Below are 27,854 nucleotides of genomic sequence, written 5' to 3' on the forward strand. Positions count from 1 at the left end.
ATACTAATTTTTGGTCGAATATTGAAAAATACGTGTTGGAAACTGGCACCCCTGCCTAAGCACTTTCCGACAGGCCGCTGACAATTGCAGTTCAGTGGCTGATCATCGTCGAGAGGATACGTCATTCCTTTTCTGTTTGGCGGCACGCGAGTTGGTGAAAAATTCACCGTCACGTTTGAAAATTATAATTCCGTTATTTAAACTAGAAAGTTTAATAGTTCTAAGTGAAATTACTGGAGTGTGATATTGATAGTCGTATTGAGCGATAGGAGTCGAATGCCAATATTGCGCAAAAAGGTACAAGTAGTTAACATGCAAATTCATCTTGTTCCTAACCTTACATTCTGGTTCCAGCAACCTAATATTCCGGTTCCGCACAACTCAGTAGTACAACTGATGTTTAGTTGTGGAAAGCATTCCATTGTAATTCCGTTTATTAAAAAGAAACTAGCAGGTTTAAAGTTTATCACAGAGGTAATTTCTATTCTAAAATTAAAAATTGAAATATGTCCTAAACTAAACCTAAAATTACAGCACACACATTGAACTTAACCTAAAATTAAGAAATCGTTCGGGTGTTAAAACTAGCTGTACACTGAATATGTAAGTAAAATTGTAATTGGAAAAGCCTAAACATGCAACTAAAATTTAAATACAATTGCAGCTTGAAGCTGTGTAAACTGCTCACGAGATCAGCGTATTTTTATTCCACACACCCGCAACATTTCTTCAAGATATTCAATGGCCGAATTCACGGAAACCATCCGGACCAGCACTCCAGTGCCAACAACGGAGCAGTTCAACTGCGTCGCCTGCGATAAACCGGACTCCATGTGTGACATGGTGCAGTGCGACACCTGCGATCGGTGGTGGCACCAGCTCTGTGCCGGCGTGACGAATTCGATCGAGAAAGTCCCCTGGAGTTGTCGGGACTGCATTCCGGCTGGCAGCGCGCCTTCTATAAAATCATCACGCGCGCGCCAGGCCTCCCTCAAGTTGCAGCAGCTCGATGTTCAGCGTGCCTTGGAAAGCCAGGCCAGAAAAGTAAAACTCCAGGCGAAATTGGACGATATTGCCGCAGACCAGCAGTATGTACAGGATCGGTACAATCTGCTGCGAGAAAACAACGAAGACGACGATGAAGAAGAAAGTGTTAGGAGCCAAGGCAGTCACAGAGGCAACCGCCTACGAGTGGAAAACTGGCTCAACCAAACACAAGTTCCAAATGTCAGTGCAGCAAAACCGGGCCTGACAAGTGGTCAGCCGCAGCCGCCGATGAGCAGCGCGATCACCGAGCAACAACCGAGGGAAGTCCTCACGAGGATACAGCAGCAAGGTCGAAGCACTGGCGCGTATCCGAAAAACAGCGCAGGAAGAAATCCATCCGCATTTCTCAACCAAAATGTCAAACCTTGGCCAGATAACCAGGAATGGAATTCCTGGTCCGTCATGGGTGTTCATCAGTGGGAATCCGTCCTGCTACAAAAAGGCCGTTTACAAATGGAGGGTCCCAAAACCAAATCGTTTGGTATTCAACAACATTCAACAGGAAGTGCCAACGTAGGTGCTAGGTCGAGTCAGGAGCACCTTGGTCTTGAATATCAGCCGTCGAACCAGCCAAATCCGGTCAGCCGGGCAGCAAAATCCAGACCTACTTTCCCATCACTAGTTCCGTTGGCCCCACCTCTTGCCGCACCAATTCAGCTTGCCTCCCAGGTCGATGCGGGGATTACCACCGGTACCTCAGGACAAATTCCAACTTTTACGAGATCCGGTTGTCATTCAGCCCCTCGGATCACACCAGCAACTAATCCCTCGGATCAATTCGAGCCGGAAACGCCGAGAAGAAACCCGTCGCATCCGTCGACGAATCCAGGGGCACCAACCGACTTCGGGCATCGAGTGCCAAATCAGTCCAGCCATCAACAACGTTTTGCCCAGCAACCGTGGCAGCCGATCAACAACAGACAACAGCCAGAAACGAGTACGGTACCACTTCCACCCTTCAGGAACCACATCAACGAACAAGGTAAGACTGCTCCAATGTATGCCCCAAATGAAAATGAAATGCCTGCCCCTGAATATGACCCCCTCGAGCCTTTAATGAACCAATTAGGCCTTGAGCCAAATGAACGCCCACAATACACCCCATTTATAAATACCTACCAACCATCTCAATCACAACTTGCGGCACGACAATTAATGGCCCACGATCTCCCCATCTTCGATGGCAATCCCTCTGATTGGCCAATATTTGTGAGTACTTTCACCAACACCACCCTCGCCTGCGGTTACTCTCCCGTGGAAAATCTAAACCGTCTACAACGCTCCTTGAAAGGTGCTGCCTTAGCAGCCGTTCGCAGCAAGCTCATGCTCCCTGATGCTGTTCCGCTCATCATGAAGACTCTTCGCGCCTTCTACGGCCGTCCCGAATCGCTTATCAATTCCCTCTTGGAAAAGATCCGCGTCTTACCAGCTCCAAAGCCCGAGAACCTGGGGTCACTGGCCGACTTTGGAATGGAGGTGCAGAATCTTTGTGACCACATTGAAGCAGCGAATCAACAAGCACATATGAACAATCCCTCTCTCTTATCGGAACTTGTTGAAAAATTACCGGCGTTTGCTGCATATCAATGGGCAGTCTACAGCAGTGGTTTGGCGAGTGTCAGTCTACGAGAATTTGGTAATTTCATGTCGGATTTGGTCAAGCATGTCGGTAAGGTGACAAAGTATCGTGGGGCGTTAGTGAAGGAAGACAAGCCTAGGGCGAAGCGTGGCGCTTTACACACACATTCAGAAACACCAACTACATCGAAGGAGGTCGCTGTTCCGAAAAAGTGTTCGCTTTGTACTCAAAATCATCCTCTCAAAGATTGTCCGAAATTCAAGTCGTTGGATGTCGATGGTCGTTGGCATACGGTGCAAAGGGAAGGTATTTGTCGCAATTGTTTAAACTACCATGGTCGAAGGACGTGTCGCAGCAACAGTCGGTGTGGAATCGAAGGCTGCACAACTCGTCATCATCCTCTGCTCCATTCAAATCGCTCTTTCCAAAACAAGTCATCCGCATCAACATCCAATAGTCGATCAAATCCTACTCCAACAGCTCCGGTGCAGAAAGCACCAGTATCCGGTGAATGTCTAACACATCGTAGCCCAGAAAACAAGTTTCTCTTCCGTATACTTCCGATAACAGTTCATGGTGCAGGAAAGTCAATTGATACACATGCCTTTGTTGATGAAGGATCCTCTCTCACACTTGTTGAGCAATCTCTTGTTAAAGAATTAGGTGCGAAGGGAACTCCACGAGTTTTATGTTTGACATGGACAGGCAAAATATCTCGAACTGATAGAGAATCGGAAGTTTTAGACTTGACTATCTCCGGCCAGAACAACATGAAAGTTTGTTTGAAAGATTCACGTACTGTCAAGAACTTATCCCTGAGCAAGCAATCTCTCGATTTTTCGCATCTTTCCGAACAATTTCCGCACCTGAAAGGGCTTCCTGTCGCTTCGTATACCAATATAACTCCTCGTTTGCTCATTGGTTTGAACAATCTCAACTTAACTGTCCCATTGCGCATTAAAGAAGGCCAGCCAGGAGCGCCTACAGCAGCAAAAACAAGGCTTGGTTGGTGCTTGTATGGCGGAGTAGCGGAGAATAGCTCATTATCCATGGTCAACTACCACACCTGTTCATGTACGGCCGACAATTCTTTGCACGATCTAGTTCGGGATTATTTCAGAAGAGAGGACGTAGGTGTATCACCTGCGATACAGATAGAGTCAGATGCTGACACAAGAGCACGGCGTATTCTGCAGACAACTACGTCACGATGTGGTGATCGATTTCAAACGGGTCTACTCTGGCGATTCGACGAATTTGAACTTCCGGACAGTCGCCCGATGGCATACAAACGCTGGGAATGCTTGCAACGTAGAATGAACCGTCAGCCTCAGTTGCGACTCAATCTTGAACTGCAAATAAAGAGCTACATCGAAAAGGGCTATGCCCACCGTGCAACTGAAGAGGAGCTAATTGATTCCGACCCGAGACGCACTTGGTTTCTTCCGCTTGGAGCGGTCATCAATCCTAAAAAGCCAGAGAAGGTGCGCATGATATGGGACGCTTCCGCCACCGTAGACGGAATTTCCCTGAACACAATGCTATTGAAAGGCCCTGACGAACTCAATCCTCTACCTTGGGTCCTGTTTCGTTTCCGGCAATTTCCCGTGGCCATTTCAGCGGATATTGCGGAAATGTTCCACCAGATTAGAATCATCGAAAAAGACAGGCAAGCTCAGCGCTTTCTCTGGAACCCGGATCCACAAGGTCAACCAGAAGTTTACACCATGAACGTAGCTACCTTCGGTTCCACCTGTTCTCCCGCATCTGCGCACTACGTTATGACTCTGAACGCCAAGCAAAACGAAAAACAATATCCCAGGGCAGTAGAGGGAATAGTTAAAAGAACCTACGTTGATGATTACGCAGATAGTTTTGAGAACGAAGAAGAAGCGTCACGAATAGCGGGTGAAGTCAAATTGATTCATGCCAAGGGTGGATTCAACATAAGAGGCTGGATGTCTAACAGTTCTAAGGTCCTCGAAAGCCTCGGAGAAGCCGAAACCTCACAGCCGAAATCGCTAAACTTGGAGAACCCAAGGGGTTATGAACGCATCTTAGGTATGCACTGGACGTCGAAAGAAGATAGCCTGGGGTTCTCGACCATTCTACCTCCAGATATCAACGAATTGCTAGCCACCGGTAACCGTCCGACAAAACGACAACTGCTACGATGCCTTATGAGCTTCTTTGATCCTCTCGGGCTCCTTGCAGCTATCATTCTCCATGGGAAGATTCTCCTCCAAGATGTCTGGAGAGCAGGAACGCAATGGGATGAGCCAATAGACAACAATGCCTTCGAAAAATGGTTACGGTGGACGAAATGTTTCCCGAAGATTGCCGAAATTTCCATTCCTCGCTGTTACTTCCAAGAAGCATCCCGGGAACTTTATCAAGATCTTGAACTCCATATTTTCGTTGACGCAAGCGAAGAAGCTTACGCCGCTGTAGCGTATTTTCGCGTCTCCACTCCTGAAGGATTTATCTGCTCTCTAGTATCCGCTAAAACCAAGGTAGCCCCTTTAAAACACTGGTCCATACCTCGTCTTGAGTTGCAAGCAGCCGTGATAGGAGTTCGATTGAGGAAATTCATCGTAGACGGACATTCACTGAACATTCGACGCACCGTTTTCTGGTCTGACTCAAGCACTGTCCTCGCATGGATTCGTTCGGACCACCGACGTTACACCCAGTTTGTTGCGTGTCGTGTAGGCGAAATACTCTCGAACAGTGAAATCTCCGAATGGCGTTGGGTCCCTTCGAAACTCAACATTGCAGATCATGCTACGAAGTGGTTCAACGAGATTGAGATCCAACAAGATTCCGCTTGGTTTAGCGGACCCGAATTCCTGAAAGAGTCCGAAGAAAACTGGCCTCAACCTAGATCGTCTACGACTACTACTGAAGAACTCAAGATACCCTGTCTCGTCCATCAACTTTCTGAAACTCAAACAACTGTCGACTTCACCAGATTTTCTAAATGGGAGAGAGTCTTAAGAACCACTGCTTATGTGAACCGTTACATTGCCCTCAAGACAAACCGTGTGAAAATTTTTCCAGAACATCTTGGTCAGCAGGAACTCCGTGATGCCGAAAATTCACTGTTCGGGAATGCCCAATGGTGTTCATATCCTGCCGAAATGAGCGTTGCGGTTCACAATCGAGGAAAATCGACAGAACAACGAAATGATCTACCGAAACAAAGCATTCTTCGCCAAATGTCACCGTACTTGGATGAAAACGGCGTTCTTCGCGTCGACAGCCGTATCGGTGCAGCAAAACGTGTGTCAACGTGCACTAAGTATCCAGTGATTCTTCCTCAATACCATCGACTAACCGACTTGATCATAGACTTCTACCATCGAAAATACATCCACTGCAACTTCGAAACCGTCGTCAATGAGTTGCGCCAGCGATTCTACATTCCCCGTATTCGACAAACAGTGAAGCGTGTCCTTCGACAATGCCAGTGGTGCAAAATCTATAAATCCAAACCCCAGGTTCCTCGGATGGCACCTTTACCGGAAGCAAGACTTGCCGCATATACTCGTCCCTTCAGTTACACCGGGCTGGACTTATTTGGACCAATACTAGTGAAGTCTGGGAGACAAGCGCTGAAAAGATGGGTCGCCCTCTTCACGTGCTTGACCATCAGAGCTGTGCACGTAGAGGTCGTTTACAGTTTGAGCACCGAGTCGTGCATTATGAGCATACGTCGTTTCATCGGAAGGCGAGGAGCTCCAATCGAGATCCATTCAGACAACGGGACGAATTTCCGTGGCGCTGATAATATCCTGCAACAACAAGTCCGGCAGTTCCACGAGAACATGGCAGTAACGTTCACCAACGTGGATACAAAATGGGTATTCATTCCACCAGGCACTCCTCACATGGGCGGTTCGTGGGAGCGCCTGGTACGCTCTGTGAAAACAGCGCTAGAGGGGAGCATGATTCCGGGAAGAAAGTTGGACGACGAGGCCTTCTACACACTGCTGGTAGACGCTGAAGGAATCGTCAACAGTCGACCGTTGACCTACTTACCCATCGAGTCAGAAGAAGCAGAAGCATTAACTCCCAACCATTTTTTGTTGGGAAGCAGCAATGGTGTCAAACAACCGGAGTCGGGACCGATCAGCGAAGCCAATGGGTTGAGAAACGCGTGGAGCCAGATAAATCTACAACTTGATCGCTTTTGGAGTCGTTGGGTGCGCGAATACCTCCCGACCATGACGCAACGGTCAAAATGGTTCGGTGAGACGAAACCGGTTCGTTTGGGAGACTTGGTGGTTGTGGTAAATGAAGCAAGGAGAAATGGCTGGGTTCGAGGGCGGGTGTTGGAACTGGTTCCTGGGTCAGATGGGCGCATTAGAAGGGCAGTCGTGCAGACAAATAAGGGACTCACTCGTCAATCTGTTGCAAAGCTAGCAGTCTTAGAGGTCGCACAAGGAGGAAACCCTGGATCTAACACTTCAGATACCAGTGTTACGGGAGGGGGGATGTTGGAAACTGGCACCCCTGCCTAAGCACTTTCCGACAGGCCGCTGACAATTGCAGTTCAGTGGCTGATCATCGTCGAGAGGATACGTCATTCCTTTTCTGTTTGGCGGCACGCGAGTTGGTGAAAAATTCACCGTCACGTTTGAAAATTATAATTCCGTTATTTAAACTAGAAAGTTTAATAGTTCTAAGTGAAATTACTGGAGTGTGATATTGATAGTCGTATTGAGCGATAGGAGTCGAATGCCAATATTGCGCAAAAAGGTACAAGTAGTTAACATGCAAATTCATCTTGTTCCTAACCTTACATTCTGGTTCCAGCAACCTAATATTCCGGTTCCGCACAACTCAGTAGTACAACTGATGTTTAGTTGTGGAAAGCATTCCATTGTAATTCCGTTTATTAAAAAGAAACTAGCAGGTTTAAAGTTTATCACAGAGGTAATTTCTATTCTAAAATTAAAAATTGAAATATGTCCTAAACTAAACCTAAAATTACAGCACACACATTGAACTTAACCTAAAATTAAGAAATCGTTCGGGTGTTAAAACTAGCTGTACACTGAATATGTAAGTAAAATTGTAATTGGAAAAGCCTAAACATGCAACTAAAATTTAAATACAATTGCAGCTTGAAGCTGTGTAAACTGCTCACGAGATCAGCGTATTTTTATTCCACACACCCGCAACAATACGTGTTTTTTCATAAATTCCATCCATCCTTCTACGTGTTTGTGTCGATTATTCTCAACAGCATTAAGAATTGTTTAAAACTGAGATACATTGGATGGATTTGCAGTATTTTTATATCGGTGTAGGCTTATTTCCACCTTTTTTCTTTGTTGTGTTGTGCTCTTAAGAATCACGTTTTCTATTCAAATTAACGTTCATAATTTATCCAGAAAACATCAAATTGCACTTTTCAAAGCTTGACTCTGCTATTCTTCCGTTCTACGCGATAGTGTTCCATCTGACTTTTGAGTCATTTTAATTTTTTTACTGGAAACTGCATCATTATTTATTTTATTTTATTTACATAGGAAACTGCATCATATGAGTTTTAAAGGAGAAAATGCATAGCCATGATACATTTTTGAGAACAAAGTCGTATCCGCATGCGTTGAGATTTTACGAAAAAATGACACAAAAGTATTTTTGGCTTTAACTTCCAGGCCGTTAAAGAAAATTTAACTATTTTGGCAGATTACATTGTTAATTTACCAACTAGAACTATGTATACGATTCGGTGGTTTAAATTTTAATCGCGATTTTCTCAACTGCACGTTTTTTTTTCACATGGAACAATATTTCTTGGAACGGCTGTATTGCTTTGAAAACCATTGAGAAAAAGTTGATGGAACTGATTTTTAACTTGAATCGAAGAAAATTTTGAACATGAAAAGTGTAAATTAACATGTCGAAACATTGAAGAGATTCTTGTCAATTCTGTAACGCGTTTTATTGTCGTGTTTTTGTCAATGATCCTTAAAAATAAATCTAAAAAAAAACTGAAAAAAAAATCAAACGATCAATTGAATTCAGAGTACATTAGAATAAATATCTCATACTTCCTGATAAATATCGGGATATCTCGTACATATTTGGTTCTCAACTCAATTTGTAGAATTACCAACAACAGTGAAAAAATTAAGCTTTTTTAAATTGGAACAGTTTGGTCATAACATTCAGTGCTATTATGACGTCATACCAGCATTGGTTACCATAATCGATATCACTAGCATTTATCTCCGTTTTTCCCAAAGGTTAACCAGAATGCATATCATGCAAAGGCATTCTTTTCTTGTCTATTTGTGTAACCCATCAATTCGTACTTCATTCTCTATTGACCTAAAAAAATATAAAGCTTCCTACCTTCTAATCGCCGATCGTCTTCTGATGGTTGTGGGTTGTTTCGCCCAGCACGACAACGGACTCATCCGCAAGCTGGTAGATCATCGCCTGACATGCCTTGGAAACGGTACATCGCCACACGATCCATCCGTTCGTTTTCCGATAGTAGAAAGTGTACCGATCGCCCTCGTAGATCAACACGTTGCGTTTGTTCATGTTCTTGATGATCTTGTAGTTGAACGTTCCCTTAGGATTCGGAAAGCGTTCTTCAATGTTGCCGGACAAGTCGCTCAGACTCAGCTGCTGATCCGGTGGCAGACTTCTTCGAAGTTGGATTTTCTCGTCTGTGTGGGATGCGTTTTCCAGTTTGTAGATCCGTCCATCAGGCAGCAGATAGATGTTTACCATGCAGCCCCGATGGGTGGTGCACTTCCAGATGCGGCATCCATCTTTGCGACTATGCGAATACGAATAGCGATCGCCGGTGTACATCAGCACATCGCCCCCCAAACGGTTCTTCATTATTTCGTACGGCTCCTCCAGATAGATGTTTTCAACGTCCCGGAAAGCGTTGATGAGCACAGCTTTCGGTTTTTTGTTTTCGAAAGGTTCCGCCAGGTGGTTATGCTGCGGTATAAGGTTGCCCAATATTTGTCCGCTAGCTTTCGTGCCGATAGTTGCCTTGCAATCTCTACTTTTCCTGAATATACATCCCCACGTGATTGAATCACATCTTGGCCGAGATGATAAAAGTTGATAGGCATGCTCTTCGTACAGTAATATTTTTCTTGTCCGCTTTTTCTTTTCCCGTACTTGTTGAGCTTCTTGGTGATCAATTTCATCACTCATGCGTTCTTCCGCTTCTGCAGAACCAGGCCTAGTACTGTTTTGAAACTCTATTTCCACCTCGATACCCTGTCTGGTTCCCTGCACATAGCACTGTTCACGCTTGATAGTGAAACTTGAATTCGGCTCCAATTCTTCCTCATTTTCGCTTTCATTCCTTCCATGGTCCTCGGCGAGTTCATCTTCGGCTTCACCAGCGTCTAAGAAATCTTCGAGCGGGTCATCCATATCGACAGCTTGTTCGTGACTTGAAAGCTTTCGCCGCTTGATCGAGCTCGGTGGGGTAATCTCATACGTCGGGGGAAGCTGCTCGATAGGAATGACTTCTACCTTCCGCGATCGCGAATAGGTGTTTTGCTGTTGCAGCTGCCGTTTCCGTTTGATCTGCCGATCGTTCCGAAGGCACAGCATTCGATAGTCACAGAAGTCATCCATCTTGTCGATGCAATGTTTGCAAATCTGTGCGCTCGAATCATCTTCGAAATTGAGCTAGAATGTAGACTTTTTTTATTGTTTTCATTTGATTTTTTTGTTATTTTCAATTCGTTATTTTAAAATTAAAATAACTAGATTTGAGATTTCTAGAATTATTTTTTGGTATAAAAACTTTTTATTCAAACTAGATACGACAAGCAAACGACAAAAAAACTATTATTTTCTATTTATAGAGGATTTTTGTCATTCGTTCTTTACAAACAGAAAATCTTATTTAGTAAAAAAAAATGAAGCACAACTAGAATATGTATCTACGTTGTAAGTTGTAAAAAAGATCTAATTTTGATTTGAACTGATTGTATCATGATTTATAAAAAAAACCAAATCTTATGGCCTTTTACAAGAGAAGGCTTCGATAGTGATTCTACTTAACTGTGACATTTCAAGAAACCAGATTTTTTTTGTAATCTATCTTAACGTTTTCTATCATCAGTTACATGTGTAACTTCTACCGTAATTTCGTTTTATAAACTAAATAAATTAAAAAAAAAAAGATTCAATATCCTTCAGTAACATAAATCAGAATTTTAAAACTACATTTATGATTCGGAATCCATTACCTTCAGCGTTGTGCATTCCAGCACTTTCCAGAGTAGGTCCCGATCGGGTCTAGCGTTCCCCGGGAATATTTGCAGCATATCTATGCTGCAATCGAAACACAGCCGACAGAAGCTGTCCCATTCGCCACACGCATCAGCATCAGCAGCACTCGTTGAGGCGTTTTCATCGGTGGAGTACCTGTTTTTTTTTTAAACAAAGGGAAAGGGCTGTTGTTGGCAATAAAGTCAACAGATGTGAATCTTGATAATAAACTTACCTGTTGCGTAAGGTGTCCATTGCCTTTATTTCGACGAACGAACAAGGGGAAATATTATTTAATCAACTATTAAATTCGTTTAAACATCCATCCGAGTCCATTTTTCGTAAACCTACACTGAAACAAATAATTGCATCATTCGAAAAACGGAAACCAGTGCTGTCAGCAAAATTCACATAGCAGCAGGCTTCACAGAAAGTTTCATACACAATACACGCTGAAAACGAAATGTTTAAAAGTTTGTTCTTTTTTTATATAAAAAAGTTAAAAATCTAAATTTAATAAAATTAAATTCATTTCAAATTTTAAATACGCATGATAAAGTTGCACAAATTTGGTGTACATTAAATATGTTAAATACGTACTTTGATGATGCCGTCAGTTTTAAATTTGTTTTAAAGCAATAATTGCGTAAGATATCGTTGTTCTCAAAACTGAGAACCCAAGTCACTGATGCCCAAGTCCCGTTTTGAGAGGAAAGAGAATCAATTGAAACTTTTCTACTATGCACGGATGATTAAAAAAGGTAAAATTTACCTTTTTGCGAGGTGATTTTTTCCACCCCGGAGGCCTCTTTCGAGGTAAATATTAATATTACCTTTTTTACCACCTAGCAAAAAGGTAAATTTTACCTTTTTTCAATTCACCTAGCAAAATAATAAATAATACCGTTTTCCCATTCACTGATCTTAAAGGTAAATGCTAGTCATGGTTTGGTTGGTTTCTTCAATAAAAATGAAAACAAAATTCTATCAAAAATTTATATTAAATATTTATAATAAATTAATTTTATTTGAAATAAATTTTGATTTTTCAATATTATTTTTGAAATGAAAAACATTGTGAAAAGACCATGAATTTCATATTCACGCGACGTTGAATATTATGGTTAACACTATGCAAATCATGATACATGAAACCATAAATTAACTGTCAAATTCATATTTTTGGACATTGAAATTTATGGTTCTGGCTAAATTTACCATGAAAAAAGGGGGTTGTTAAGCAACTTAACAATGAAAAAATCAACTTTTTTCCATACATTCTGAAACACAAAACAACGAAATGTATGGTTTTAACATGGTATAATTTTCTCAGGGAAAACTGTGAAACTCATTGTTGTTCAAGGGATTTTCATTGTTTTAACCAGTTTTAACTACAATGAACATCATTGTTTAATCATAGTGAATAAAAATATTTGGGACCGTGAATTTTCATGGTTTTATAGTTTTTGCTTATTTCTTTCTAAAGTATATAATCAATTAAAACTTTATTGTGTTTTGTTTACTTTATTTAAAAAACGTCATTATAAAACAAATGTTTGTTATTAATGTACAATCAAAAACTTTTTTTAATTGGATAAATGTTCACTCGTTCACTCACTCACTTATTACACTCGTTACATTACGCATTACTATAGGTAATTTCTTCGTGAAGCACTCTTCGGACGGTTCCAGAAGCTGGAGGCACGATTCGATTTTCCACCATCGTTTTTCTCGGGCTGTTCTTTGAAATGCACTCCATGTTTTCACGTAATCCCTGGAAGAGAATTGTTTATCTTTATTACTATAGCCGTAAGATTAAAAAAAAACTCACCGGAACCATTGCCAGTACATGGATAATCGACAAGAGCTGTCTCCTCCGGCCAAGAGAATGCTCTGACCGTCAATTTCTGCTGCAAACCGGCCAGTTGAAATTATAACCAGAATTCACGTTCTGTATTGTTTTGTTTTTTTCCGAACAAAATGGCGCGCTTTAACCCATTGCACGAAAAATTGTAATTGAGCGAAAAGATCAAAAATTAACCAATGTTCGATATGGTTCAGATTTTAAATCTACCATAAAGTACACAGTAACAATAATAATCACAAAAAAATTATTGTGATACCGTGCCTCTGATATTTTCGAGCACTATGAAATATTTTGAATTAATGATATACTTCACGGTGACTTTAAATACTATTGTGGTTTCAAAATCTAATGTGGTTGACAGAGATTTAGATATTACAGTGAAGTTCATTGTTAAGTTGAATATCATTGTTCGGTTATATTAATACCATGGTCTTTGCTATTCGGGTATTGCCGTGTTTAAAAAAATTATTACCGGAATGATATCTGGAGGATGACGTGTGTAGTATCGCACTTAGAAGGTGACACTGCATTTTATACTCCATTGCCCCTAGTCTAATTACGCAGGGTGAGTCAGTAGGGATGGGTGCATATTGAGGAAAAGTAGGCAAGGGGTACCAAAAGTTTCTCATTGGTGGGGGGTGGAGACGGAGCGTTTTTTGACAGCGAATTGTTCGTCTACCATGCCTACGATTACGATTGCCTGTCACAAGATGGACGATTCCGTGCATTGGTATAAGAACACACCTGAAGCTTTACCCCCCTTGTAATTACGGATGCGTACATGTGTGTGTGTATAGTTGCTTGGCAAATGAACGTAGCACGGCATCACAGAGACCCGAATAGGATTGCACCGTGAAAAAACCATGAATTCCATATTCACTGACTATAAATTGCATGGTATACACAATGATTAGTACGTGGAGCTCCATTAGCCTTGATCAATAGCTACCTTACGAACCGATTTCAATATGTTAATGTAAATAGTTGTCGCAGTAGTTTATCATCAATTGATATTGGAGGTCCCCAGGGTTCTGTACTTGGACCATTGTTTTTTATAGTTTATTTAAACGATATGGCTGCTTTGCCACTTAAAGGAGTTCTCCGGTTATTTGCAGATGACTCTGCATTATTTTATAACAATAACAGCTCAGAAGAAAATGACAATAACCTGTGTTCCGATATGACATATTATTGATCGATTTTTTTCGTATAAATAAATTAACTTTAAATATAGATAAATCTAACATCATAGCTTTCAAAACTTCTCAACGGCAAAATTCTAATCCCTTAATTCTTACTAAATCTGTTTTTCCTAGTTTGAAAGTTGTAACTGACTGTAAATATTTAGGAGTTATTTTAGATGACTGTTTGAATTGGAACTTACATATCGATAACTTATTACAAAAACTTAACAAAGTAACAGGTCTAGTTTGTAAAGTCAAACATAGGATTCCGTCTAATATTCTTCATATAATTTATCATTCACTTTTTCAGTCTTTATTAATGTACCTTATTATTTCTTCTTGGGGCAATGCTTGTAATACTCGAATTAATAAACTTCAAGTAGCACAAAATAAAATCCTACGTCTTATCAATAATCTTCCATATCGCAGTCGTTCTGCTGAACTTTACAATGTAAATAATAACTTAATTCCTGTAAGAGGCCTGTACATATTTCAAATTTGTTGTTTTATTTATCTGAGCATTACAAATAGCACACACTGCAATGTATATTTTGATCGTACCAATCATCAATACTTAACCCGTAATAGAAATATGTTAACCCGCCCTTCGGTCAGTACAACTATTGGAGAACGTTCTTTAGCCTTCAGAGGCGTACAACTTTTTAACTTTCTTGAAGAAAAGTGTGGTCCGTTTCGCAATTATGGTCATTTCAAAAATTCTATAAAGCAGTTTCTTCTTAATTCCAATGTATCATCAACACTTTTAAATTCGTGCAATATTTTTTCATTATATCAAAATTAACCTGCATCATGTATATATTTGAATTTATGTTATTGTTCATTTATACTGTATTTGTTTTCTCCACTCGTGGAGTGTTCCACCGTACCCGATAAAAACAAACACAAATCCTCGCCAGTGTATTGCTACCTCGCTCACTCACACGCTCTCTCGCAACACTGGCAAAATTATCGGTGGGCCACCGTCCGTAAGCAGAACTCCGACAGGTCAAAACCAGTGCAACACCGTCCGAATAAACAAACAGTTTGACAGCACCTAGTGGTGCACCAGTGCAACACTAGTGCAACACTCGGCATAAACAAATACGGTATTAGTTTTAAGTTATTTTCATTGCTGAGTTTAATTTCATGATTTGTGTACATATATTTTTTGACGTAGAATTACGTCTTACGGCAACACTATAGGGGGGCAAATTGAAATTCGCGAACCGATCTCGCGTCACGAAAAACGCCTCTTTCAAAGACATCTCTCTTAAAAGACATACCAAGCCTGCTCAACGTTGATTGGCTATTCGATATTGGAAAAAAATTAGACGCCCCGCCCCTTCATGAGTTTTGTTATTTCCAGCCTACGAAAGGTATAAAAGAAGGGGTCAACTGACGGTTTGGTTCATTGTATTAGAGAAATTGAAACTAGTGACACGGGCAGTAGCAGAGGTGACCAACAGCGGCGGAAGCAAGTTGTGTTGTGACAGCTCAGAACCTCACTAACTCACCTCACCAACCCATCACACACACACACACACACACACACACACACACACACACACACACACACACACACACACACACACACACACACACACACACACACACACACACACACACACACACACACACACACACACACACACACACACACACACACACACACACACACACACACACACACACACACACACACACACACACACACACACACACACACACACACACACACACACTGCCGCAACCCCCTTACCACCTTCACCCACCACATTCCCCATCCCCACCCTTCGCTTAACACCCACCATCGCACACCATCCGCACGTAACACATCACCCGCCCATCAAATACCACCACCACCCACCCATCGCACACCACCCATCCATCACACATCACCCACCCATAACACGCCACCCACCCATCACGCACCACCACCACCCATCGCACACCACAGCTCATCACACACCACCCACCCATCACACACCACCCACCCATCACACACCACCCACCCATCACACACCACCCACCCATCACATACCACCCACCCATCACACACCACCCACCCATCACTCACCACCCACCCATCACACACCACCCACCCATCACGCACCACCCACCCATCACGCACCACCAACACAACGCACTCGTCATCCACCTACTGTAAAAGAAAAGTCAAGCGCAACTCTCTTTAAGATTTTGGCCCTGAAAAGGGCCTTTTTTGTGTTATTTGTAGATATGAAAACATGGTCAATCTAACGCTTCCTCGGGAATCTCGTGTTTAAGCAACAGTTTAAGCTAGTGATTGCTATGTGATCTTAAGGGAAATGAAAACATGATACTGATTCCAATCCAACGAGACGCATGAGACTAAAAACAGTTTGAGAGCTTTTGCCCTGAGTCAAGCGTTTAGATCAAAGCAGTCATTGTAGGCTTTTCTCGCAAGCGTTTGATACAAAGCTCATGTGTTTATCACATTATTTGCATAACTGCCGGGCGCATAATTTCGACGACATCGGCCTTGTTTCTGCTTATACTTATATTTAATTCTCCTTTTGTTATGCAGTTGAAAAAGCTGCATACTATCTTTAATGGTCTAATAGTTATTAAAACGACAATTTATGGAAGAATGATTTTTTTTCGAAGTTAAGTTCCTTTAAAAAATTCGACATACTTTATTCTAGAATGCTTATTTGAAACGAAAAACACATTGACTCGGGATAGGCTGTAGTAATTCTACGTGAACTTCTCGGTCGTTTCATATATACAACCACTGTAACTTTTTTTATCGCTTTATTATTGATTAGATCATAGATTATAGAATTTAAGATCAATAACAACTCCTTAAACGGCGAAGCCATTGGAGTACTATTGTCATTGAAGTTGAAATCCGAAGTTTTTGCGCTGGTGATCGGCAACCTTGCCAACTAGCGACGTTGTGAAATATCATTACTGGCAACGCTTTTGTAAAGTAATAACCAGCGTGCCTATACAGCTACGGGTGGTTGCATATTGAGCAACAGTAGGCAAGGAGTACCAAAAGTTTCTCATTGGTGGGGGTGGAGACGGACCGCTTTTTGACAGCGAATTGTTCGCCTACCATGCCTATGATTACGATTGCCTGTCACAAGATGGACGATTCCGTGTATTCACGCAGAGTAAACTTGAATTTTGGAACGAATTAAATCTGACTTTGATTCAAAACATTAATTTTTTTGAATCCAGCTCCTATTTTCTTTGAATCAATGAATTATAGTTTTGATTGAAAAAAATAATTTTTGAAAGAAAGAATAAATTTTTTGAATTGAATAACTTTGGACTTTGATTTCAAACAAATTCTTTGGTTCAAAAGAAATTTGTTCAATTGCTTATTTCTTTAGAAACAAAGTAAATTTTCTTTCAACCGAAGAAAAATGTTTTAAACTGAAAAGAATAATTTTTTGAAACAAAAACTTCAAACTTAGAAGATATTTTGCATTGACTTAGGGCTTGTGATATAGCTCAGTTGGCAAGTCTGTTGTCTCCTGAGCCGATGTCCGCGAGTTCGAGCCCAAGAGTAAACATCGAACACAGTTGTACCGGATAGTTTCTCAATAACGATCCGCCAACTGTAACGTTGATAAAGTCGCGAATGCCATAAAGATGGTAAAACGACTATAATCGAAACAAAATAAAAAAAAAATGCATTGACTTGCAAGAAGAACAGAAAACCGAAAAATCGAATAAAGTTCGGCCGCTCATTTTAAAAATCAAACCAGTGAATCGCAGTAAGCTATAAATAAGGAGGATTCAGGATGCGAAATGGTAAGTGTAAGTTAATAAATACTGAATATTTAAGTGAATTCAAGATTTTCTAAAACGCTTGTATAGTTACAGGACCACGGCCGACGGATAGATTTCCAAGTCTCTCGAACATGGAGAAAGCTGCGCAAAGTAACACCTCCCCAAATCCCGCGGTCGTATTTTTTCGGCCCAATCTTCAACGGCAATCACCAGTCGGACCAGCCAGCAGCTGGAGTGGCTTTCGGAAGTTTATTGACCGGCCCACGGAGAATGCGAAACTTTGTCAACGATATCAAGGACCCTACTCGGTTATAGTGAACCAGTGTTTTACGTGTTTGTGAATAAAAAATAATTTAAGAACTAAAATTGTATCTTTTTATTATTCAAACTCCTAATAGGAACTTCGAAACAACAGGGTAAAAATCTTCCAATTGGAATATATGGAAAATGGTTCAATGAATAAATTATGCTTTTAAATCTATATCTAAATTACCTTTGAGCAAAGATAATAACTTTAAATCAAATGAAACTGGTTTTTGTATCAAAGCATTAATATTTTGAATCTAAGATTTTTCAAAAGAAAAAATCTTTGAAACAGAGGAAAATGCATTTGAACCAAAGGATTTTTTATTTATACCAAAACCAAAGGAAAAAATCCTTTATTTTTGCGGCACTTTCCTTTGAAATAAAAAATCTTTGGTATAAGAACACACCCGAAGTTGTACACGTCCTGATAATAACTTGTCGCCAGTGAGTGTCGCCAGTAAATGTCGCCAGCGCTCATTGACGATAACTCCGGTTTGGGGATTCAGCGACAATATCTAAAATGTATTAATCCCGAATAGAACAGAACCATGGTATCACATTCTTTTTCCATTGAATTTCAATGTGACCATGAACTTCATGGTAAAAACAACATCCGGCGAGCGTAAATTTTTCAAGAGTTCACAATTCCAAGTTTTTCGTGTAGGGCGATTTTTTGACAGCCGCAGCTCGTGGGACGTTTTTTTTCTCTCCGCAATCATTCTCGGTCGGGAGAAGGGTTTTCGAAAGTTTTTTTATATGTTTTAGAAGGTTTTTTTAATATGTTTATTCAAAGTGTTCGGAGATTGGCGCAACGGTAAGTTAAAGTTAAAGTTAACAGGAGACAATCATTAATAATATTTTATATTCTAGCAACAAACACTCTGCGGATGGCACAGGTTCCGGTAGCCAATGGATGACGGGATGCGAGCCTCAAAGCAGTCCAGTGAATAATTAATTGTAAGTAATGTGTCAGGATTATTAGAATAAATAATAAATGTCAAGAAATTTATTGTTTTTTTTTTGCTAAAACAAACATGAAAAAATGATGACAGAAAAAAACCGAGTACAAAAAACCCACCATAAGCAAAAATTTTTATTACAGCGGTTTAACAATGAAAATCATCGGATTTTCATGATTTTACTATGAAAAATTGGAAGATGCTACAACAATGAACTTCATATTTTTGGGCTTCTCAATGTATGGAAAATCGCCATTTTTTTCATGGTCACGCTGCATAACAATACCCCTTTTTCATGGTTATTTTCGGCAAAACGATGAAATGTACGGTCGTAAACTATGAATTCCAATGTGTATTCACGGTATCGTGGACGATTATAATCATGGTGTAAACCATACAATTTATGGTTTGTGAATATGGAATTCATGGTGTTTTCACGGTGCAATCCTATTCGGGATTTTATGTATCTGTTTGCAATAAATAAATAAATAAAAAATTAAATAAAAATTATTATCGTCCTCGATACCGTGAATTCACATTGAAATTCATAGTTTTCGACCATACATTTCATAGTTTTGACGAAAATAACCATGAAAAAGGGGTATTGTTATGCAGCGTGACCATGAAAAAAATGGCGATTTTCCATACATTGAGAAGTTCAAAAATATAAAGTTCATGGTTAAAACAGCTTCCAGTTTTTCATGGTAAAACCATGAAAGTCCGATAATTTATATTGTTCGCCCGCTGAAATAAAAATCTTTGGTCTTGGTGGGGATTTTTGTTATTTATTTTGAAAATGTCATCATTTTTATAAATAATTAAAAAAAAAACAAATGAATTTATTTGAATTAACTATTTATTCAAAATATCTGAACACTTTACTCACACACTCCTGCATCCTGCATCCCATTGCTGCTCGCGGCATTCGTTGGCTACTGCATCCTCTGCCTTTCGCTGTGTGTCCGTTTTATATTGCTGGAATGATAAAAAAAGATTTATTAGATGTTTGCCTTTTGTATAGCTCCTGCTGTATAGCTGTATAGTATTAAACTTACCGTTGCGCCCATTTCCGAACACTTCTTAAAAGTTATAAAAAAAAACCTCGAGAAAATCGATTCCCAAGCAACCAGAATTCCCTTAAAAAGGTTCCATAGAAGCTTAATCAGCTCTCGTTTGTGTCTGAAGAGAATGCTAATCAGCCCAAAATTTAAGTTCTTAAAGCTACTTTCAAGTTCGTTTAGGTGGCTGTAGAGAACGCTGTTCAGCTTCTAAGAGAATGTCAAGAAACTTCTACGCGCCGAAAAAAAAATCCGATTGACAGATTGCTCTGACAACCACATGTCAGATTGCTAGGTTGCCGGTCTATCATGGTCTATCTCATTGATTTAAATTATATTGTTTTGATTACAAAAGCTGCTTACACGCCTAGAGAATTGAACCGCTGCTCTCTAGGTTGCAATGAAACTCACCAGCCTCTCGACCAATCCAGCAATAGCTAATTGCCACTGTAATGATTAGTATTTAAACTTAATGTCATTTGAGATGATTGAGTGGGTTGGTCAATTGGAGGAACCTTATTTCGTTCAAAGGACTTTCAGTACACAATATGAATCATTACAAAAATTCGCATCATCAAGAATTTATTCGAATATCTTATTTAACATTTATAAGAAAAATTCGAAAAAATCTTGAATTCCATTTGTATATATCAGTACAGATATAAACAAAACAAATACCATGACAAGGAATTGACAGACATTTTTGACATGTCGCTTAGAATTCCCATATAGGTTCTTTAAAACACCTTCAAGTACCTTAATGGTGCGCTTTAGAATGTTACGCGAACGTTATCGACCTTCTTGAAAAACATTTTTGACATGTCGCTTAGAATTCCCATATAGGTTCTTTAAAACACCTTCAAGTATCTTAATGGTGCGTTTTGGAATGTTACGCGAACGTTATCGACCTTCTTGAAAGAAGTTCCATTAAATGCGCTTAGAAGTTCCGTTATCGGTAGTATTAACCTTTCAAAGGGCGATGTAAGTTCCTGAGTAACTTTTAGGCGACAAGAGTCACCTGAAGTTCCCGTAATACGTTTTTTCAGCCAAATGTGAACTTCGGAGTTCGGAGTTAAGTAAAAACGCGACTTTTGGTTGCTTGGGTTGTCGACCGAGAATTGAAGAAGTGAAAAAAAAACACGTGCCGCAGCGCGGCTGTCAAAATATCAACCTTACACGAAAAACTCGGAGTGTGCAAATTCTTGAATTACGCTCGGACGATCTTTTTACCATGAAGTACATGGTCACATTAAAATTCACTGTAAAATGAATGTGATACCATGGTTCGTGCTATTCGGGGGTTTCTTCGGAGGTTCAAACTCTCCGGAAAAATATCCACCGCGATTCCACCGCTGCTGGTGGCCTCCTCCCTCAATTTTCGCAGTTTTCTACATGGTGTGCTCGTATCAGATGAATCAAAATTTTCTCTATTTTTTTTTCTTTTTTTTTCCATTTTTTAACCTATGTTTATTTTGTTTTTGAACTACACGTTTATTAAAAAAACTAGGTTTTCATTTGAAAGCAAACCAAACTTTGATTTCAAGTAGTAAAAACTGAGTGTGCAAAAATTACAAAATTTTGTAATTATTTCCAATTGATTTTTTCATGAAAATAACGGGAAAATGTGCATTGAAAATACAAAATAAAATAACAAAACGTTTTGTTGAACCGACCCCCCGTCTTTTTTCTGCGTGTTACTTTTTTCGAAATGAATTGTACCGTTTTTTTTAGCTCAATCCAGGTCAACTTCACCTCGCGTAAATTTTACGTGATTTTACCTCGCTGTGAGGTGAGTTCACCTCGAAGAGGTATAGAAGTTACCTTTTTGGCTTTCACGAGCGTTCACCTTGCTATCTCGGTATATTTTACCTTTTAATTATTTTCCGTGTAGGAATGTAGATATTAAACAAAAAAACGCCATCGAAAATCGTGCGGATCATTTCAGCACGCAAAGTATTTCTTTGAAAATAGTGATATATTGATAATATTACCTTAATTAGCTTCGACGCAAGATTATCCTAAAGCTCAAAAAATGTCCTCCAAAGATTTTCCCGTGATCGAAGATAACGATGTGCTTCTAATAAGCGAAACCATCGCTCTGGAAAGTGAAGACGAAGAGCAACCGGAAATGAAGGCTGAGCGCAAATACGTGGCCAACCGTGGCTCTAGTACGGGGCCGATTGAGATAGTGGACCTGGAAGACGAAGAAAACGATGATGTCGAGATCATAGAACAGTTAGTTGATACCATATCGGTATCTTCGATGGATTCGGAACCTCCCACAGTGATGTCGACGGTCCGGATCAAGGTCGAAAAGGATACCGACAGTTGTCAGGCAATAGAGGTTTGTATCAAGGGTATTTAAGTTTCTGAAAAAAAATCTTGAGCGTATAAAAATTAATACGGTTTATTTCAATCTTCTAAAGTCGGACCCTATTGATAGTTCCTGGAGCGTGGACAGCTATAGTAATCCCTCCGAAACGGAACACCACTGGGAATTACGGCGGAGATTTATGCAACGCTACAAAACCGTCATTCCGGAAGAGCAGCTGGTTCCTTTGGCTCAAGCGTTCGTAAATGTGCAACTACTGGGTACGGTTTACAGTCCGGAGGTTATGTCCCAGCTGGAGAAACTAGGACGACCAGTAGCCGAACAGTTCCATTATCTGTTCAGCCGGAAAACCGCTCGCCGTTATATGGTACCTGGTTCGAAAGCTGCCAATCGTTGGATACACGGCATCAACGAGGCCCAAGTAGCTGGCCAACGACGAAAACAGGCAGCGCTTATGTTATCCCCGGTCAGTACGATCGGATCGATTGACGATGTTTTCCACAACTTCGTCCTTCTCGATGACGATTTGGACAAAAGCGCCCGGGAATTCGACATGCTGCAGCGTGGGCGATTTGTTTGGACGGTCAAGATGTGCGAAAAAGGCAGTTGGCAGGTTTCGGCGTCTGCGGCCGGTTATCCCCTGGCAAACGCATGCGGCCAATGTAAAAAAGCCAAACGCAAAGCCAGGGAGACAGTCATGCAGCTGATGCGACGGAAATGCTACCACATTATGGTAAGTACAGCGAAATTCTTAGTAATTAAGATCCGTTTTATTATCCGTTCGACAGCTTTCAGGAGCTGTAACGAAATATCGATCATATTTACGAAATTCATTATTTCCCCATTTCTCAATTAATACCAGGCATCCCAAAATGAATTTTTAGTGCTATCGGAATTCAGAATTAAAATTTTGAAACTGAATTTTAAGCTCTCAATTTAATTTCTGTATCTGAATTCTGAGTTTCAATTCTGAATCTAAACACTGAATCTGAATTCTAAATCTGATCTTAATTTCATTTCTGAATTTGCATTCTAAATCTGAATTCTGAATCTGAATTCTGGATTCTGAATTTGAATTCTGAATATGAATCCTGAATTTTGAATCTGTATTCTGAATTTGAATCTGAATACGGAATCGGTATTCTGAACCTGAATTAAAAAAAGTGGTTACCTTTCCATTGACAGTCAAATCCAAACTACTGCTGGATTCATTCTACCGTTGATCGGTTGAAATCTCCCATCGAGCTTGATTTCAACGGGAATCCGTATGAAGAGAAGACAACCAGTCCGAATGGCTCAGCGGCCCCGAAAAGAAAGAAGGACCAACTGAAGGAGGACAACATCGGCTATCGCATGCTGAAGAAGCTCGGATGGGGTGGCGGCCCGTTGGGCAAACACAAAGACGGCATTGTGGATCCGATCGAGGTGCAGGCCAAGCGCGGCCGTCGGGGTTTGGGTCAGGTGGATCTGAAGCACCTGGCATCTGAGATCGCAACCGGGCAGCGAGATTTGAACACGGTTCCGTTTCAGATTGATGTTAATTTTTATAGGGATATCATGAGAAATTTTAAGGCAAAACAAATAGGATATGATTTGATCTTTTCCGCCGAATTTAGTGAAGTGGAAAGAATGCTGTTATTTAAGTAAGTACTACTTAGACCATAGGTAAGTCTGTGTTTAGTCTTAAGAAAATTATTTACGATGATTCAGCGAATCACCTTTTACCATAAATATTGCGCATCATTTATTTACTCGGACTGCGCACTACAACATAAGTAATACCTCAAAAAACAGTGTTAAGTGTGTCAGTTTCTAAAAATCCTCACCGTTTTTTTTTAACTTTATACGGATAACTACGACTGCAAAATATTGCACGTGATCCAACGTTCAATGCAACGAACAACAGTATTTCACCATTCAACTAGTTGGAATTCTAACGCTTCTAAGAACCAAAAACATTTACAGGCAAACCAAATCCTGCGAAGTCAAAGTTGGTTTTATCGTTTGTTCCACTTTCAGATTAGCTGCCGAGCAGCAGCTCCACTGCTCCGAAATCACTTACAATCATGAGCAGTACCATTTTGTGCTGCTCAAGCATCGGATTTCGCCGCACGAACTGCTGGTGAAGATCCTGGTCGAACGACACCCTATCTATAGTGCCTTGTACTTGGTAGAACCTCCGCTGGAGGACCAAGGGCTACACAATAAAGTACTTGAACTGTTGAGTTTTACCTAAAAAAGCAATCTTTTACCTTATTTAAACATGAAACTCCCGATCCCGAAAGAAAAATAAGCTTATGCTCGCGGTGTCGAAACATTCCTTCGTTATTTGCTCAACGTTTACTTTACTGATGAAGTTATCACACCTTAACAGAGCTCCATTTTCGTTCAATCGAATACCTGACCAACGGATGGTTATTAAATGGTTATCATAAGATCGTACACCAAATTATCATCTACCTTGGGCCAATATTTTTCTCTTCTGAAACTACACACGCCGATGAAAGGTCATGACAGCGAAAGCGAGCAGCCAGAGAATGATCTGCAGAATAATATTTATGTGATCACCTTTTCAATTCGCGCGCGTTCCGATTGGCTGTTGGATTTTTTTTTCCTAAAAGGGTCCCGCAGATTGTTAACCTCTGCATCGACACTGATTGGTATCTCTATAATACTCTGTATACCGGGTAGTATGCTGCTATATATACATTCTTTTGCAAAGGTTAAACTCGTCGCCGCTATTTTGTAAGCTACAATTTTTTAACAATTCTTTATTTGAAACGGCTCATACCTTCAAACTTTAAGGAGCCAAAATCGATTTTGGTTGTTTACAATTGTTTTCTTAACTTAACACTTTGTGAGAGGAGAAAGGAAGATAGAAAGGAAAATATTTTTTTTTTTTTAATCAAAGGTCTGTTTATTAAGGCATTTTACTTACAAAGTTTCATTTTGCCGAGTGTATCACTTAACTTATCTATGTTAGTAGAAGGGGGGGCCGTAATAGTCGCGGCGACTCAACTGTTAAATTATAATTTAATTTAGGAGAGGGAAGGGGAACGTCTAGGGTTCAGTATAAAAATTTTCGATCTGGGTACGCTGGTTTGCGGAGTAAGAATAACTGTCCAACATATTCTGGTTGATTGTAGAGGATTTGATCAAGCCCGACGAGCTTGTGATATGGAAGGCTTAATCTATGATATTTTATCGAATTGTACAAGCAAAGAAACCAACGTTGTAAAATTCATAAAACTCTGTAATCTGACGGATAAAATGTAGATTATTATTATAATTTTATTTGAGACACTTTACCATCTGTATGGCATTCGTGTCTTAATGTTATGGACTTTACAGAGTTTTGTAAATGTTACATTTTTTCAAAAAGTCTAGAAGAGATTTTTCGCTGAATTCTTCGTTTTTTTAAATTTCGAAAACAGTTCCTTTTATGTTGTGTTCCTCTCGAGCCTCCTTGTATCCGTAGCAGTCAGTTAAGATGTGTTGAACTGTGATTTGTACACCACAGAATTGACAAATCGGTGCAGGACTTTTGTCAAACAAGTGTGAGTGAGTGAGCCTGGTGTGCCCTATACGAAGTCTCGTAAGGACACGCTGGTCTGAGGGGCACTTCCGGTCTTTATACTTGTTTGGCGTGTATTTATTTTGTCTCAGGAAGGATTGATTCGAGTGCCATCGGTATTCCCATGTTATCCAAGTACTATTTTTTATAGATCGTATAGCGTCGTGAGCTGGAACTCTTGAGTTTGTATCGAGTATTGGTTGGTTGCGTGCCATATTTGCACATTTGTCCGCTTCTTCGTTGCCAGGTATTCCGGCGTGTTCTGGTACCCACGTAAAAGTAATATTGCGACCGCGTGTTTGATTCTCAAGAGACTGAATCCATGGATGTCGAGAATTACCTTTCAAAAGTACATCCAAACAGCTGGCAGAATCGGTTAAGATCAGAAAACGGTCATTCCTGTTGGTTTCTTGGACAGCGACATTTAGTGCGTATGCTTCTGCTGAGAAAATACTACATCCGCCTGGTAGTGCACAGCTTATTTTCCTTGGCGGTATGTAGACTCCTGCTCCGGTTTCGTTCGCGTTCTTGGAACCATCTGTATAGCACTGTATGTGTCCCGAATACTTTGCAATGAACTCATGGAATTTCGGAAGCACGATTGTGCGATTACTGCCGGCTTTTATAGTGTTTCTCAACGTGTAGTCAATTTTCGGAGGCGCATAAAACCATGAGCGATCTGTTAGCCTTGTGACTGGACAGATGTTGGGCACAGTTGCGTTGGTGACTAGTTGGAAGATGCGCCTGGATCTCTCGATAATTGATGAGCATCGATCAATATCTTTCTCAACAATTCGGATTCCTAATTGAGTTAATCTTTGATAAAATGTAGATGTTTTTGTTGTTATAGTAACAGACACGAATGCCATGTAAATGGTAAAATGTCTTTAATAAAAATAATAATAATAATAATGGGTACGCTGGTGGCTTCCTGTAGCTGAGGTTCCGATAGCTACTCCAGGTGATCGTCTTCCTGGCCAGCCTTCTGGTAGAGTTTATCGGACCCATCGCATGAGAGGTTACTCTATTCATGAAACGAAGCCAAGATTAATAGGGTACATATACAGGGGGAAAGATCAATAGGGTACATATACAGGGAAGGTAAGAGGACTAAACGACCGACTCAGACATTTTAAGATATTTGTAGATAGGGTACAAATATTCAAGATCAAGTTTTGCCAAGATGTCTCGAATTGGTGAAAGGGAAATATGAAAATAAAAAAGAAATTATAGACGAAGATCGATAGCTTTTAGAAAAAGGTAGATTTCGAACATGTAGTCCAAATCTAGCACAGCTAGTACATCTCTCACTGGAACATTAGGTGGTTTTCCTCGGGCCCTAAGGGAGTATATTAAATTCGTTCTGGCGACAAGATGGACCTCACACGACCAAACAGTATGCTCGATGTCATGGTAACCTTGGCCGCAACTACACAAATTGCTGCCAGCAATGTCAAAACGATAGAGTACCGCGTCTAAGGAACAATGATTGGACATGAGACGGGAAAATATACGAATAAAATCCCGACTCAGGTCCAACCTATTAAACCAGGGTTTAAGGCTTACCTTTGGGATAATCGAGTGGAGCCACCGACCCTTCTCATCCTCGTCCCATTTGCGCTGCCAGTTGACAAGAGAGTTCCCTCGTACCAAGAAGTAGAATTCGTTGAAGACGATTTCACGTGGATACGTGTCGCCTTCCGTCGCCCCCACCTTTGCCAGAGAGTCTGCCTTCTCATTGCCCACTATCGAGCAATGCGAGGGAACCCAAACAAAGGTGATGGAAAAGCGACGTCTTGTTAAAGCACTCAAAATATCCCGTATCTTCTCTAGGAAGAACGGCGAGTGCTTTCCCGGTCGTATTGAGTGTATTGCGTCAACTGAGCTTAGATTA

General features: G+C 40.5%; 3 protein-coding genes across 7 annotated transcripts; 2 read left to right on the forward strand and 1 right to left on the reverse strand.

Moving 5' to 3' along the window:
- Positions 1-73: 73 nt before the first annotated feature.
- LOC129746475 (uncharacterized) lies at positions 74-7,737 on the forward strand. Of its 5 annotated transcripts, XM_055740423.1 has the most exons (3): positions 74-474; positions 535-603; positions 665-7,737. In XM_055740423.1, exon 3 carries the CDS (start codon positions 742-744, stop codon positions 7,147-7,149), a length of 6,408 nt encoding a protein of 2,135 aa, XP_055596398.1. In that variant the 5' UTR covers positions 74-474; positions 535-603; positions 665-741; the 3' UTR covers positions 7,150-7,737. The 5 variants fall into 5 exon arrangements, 3 of the variants coding, with proteins under 3 accessions (XP_055596398.1, XP_055596148.1, XP_055596226.1); XR_008737324.1 differs by having other exon boundaries at positions 74-7,387; positions 7,445-7,737; XR_008737327.1 differs by having other exon boundaries at positions 74-7,564; positions 7,625-7,718.
- Positions 7,738-8,948: 1,211 nt separating this feature from the next.
- LOC129739022 (uncharacterized) lies at positions 8,949-11,278 on the reverse strand. The gene is made up of 3 exons (XM_055730395.1): positions 11,133-11,278; positions 10,876-11,053; positions 8,949-10,309 (listed from the first exon to the last, which is right to left on the reverse strand). The coding sequence occupies exons 1-3, from the start codon at positions 11,150-11,152 to the stop codon at positions 8,999-9,001; spliced, it is 1,509 nt and encodes a 502-aa protein (XP_055586370.1). The 5' UTR covers positions 11,153-11,278; the 3' UTR covers positions 8,949-8,998.
- Positions 11,279-21,975: 10,697 nt separating this feature from the next.
- Positions 21,976-24,622, forward strand: LOC129738127 (uncharacterized). Its single transcript, XM_055729312.1, has 4 exons — positions 21,976-22,398; positions 22,481-23,119; positions 23,572-24,029; positions 24,406-24,622. The coding sequence occupies exons 1-4, from the start codon at positions 22,087-22,089 to the stop codon at positions 24,620-24,622; spliced, it is 1,626 nt and encodes a 541-aa protein (XP_055585287.1). The 5' UTR covers positions 21,976-22,086.
- The last annotated feature ends 3,232 nt before the right edge of the window (positions 24,623-27,854 follow it).

This window comes from Uranotaenia lowii, chromosome 1, assembly GCF_029784155.1.
Source record: "Uranotaenia lowii strain MFRU-FL chromosome 1, ASM2978415v1, whole genome shotgun sequence".
Classification (NCBI taxonomy): domain Eukaryota; kingdom Metazoa; phylum Arthropoda; class Insecta; order Diptera; family Culicidae; genus Uranotaenia; species Uranotaenia lowii.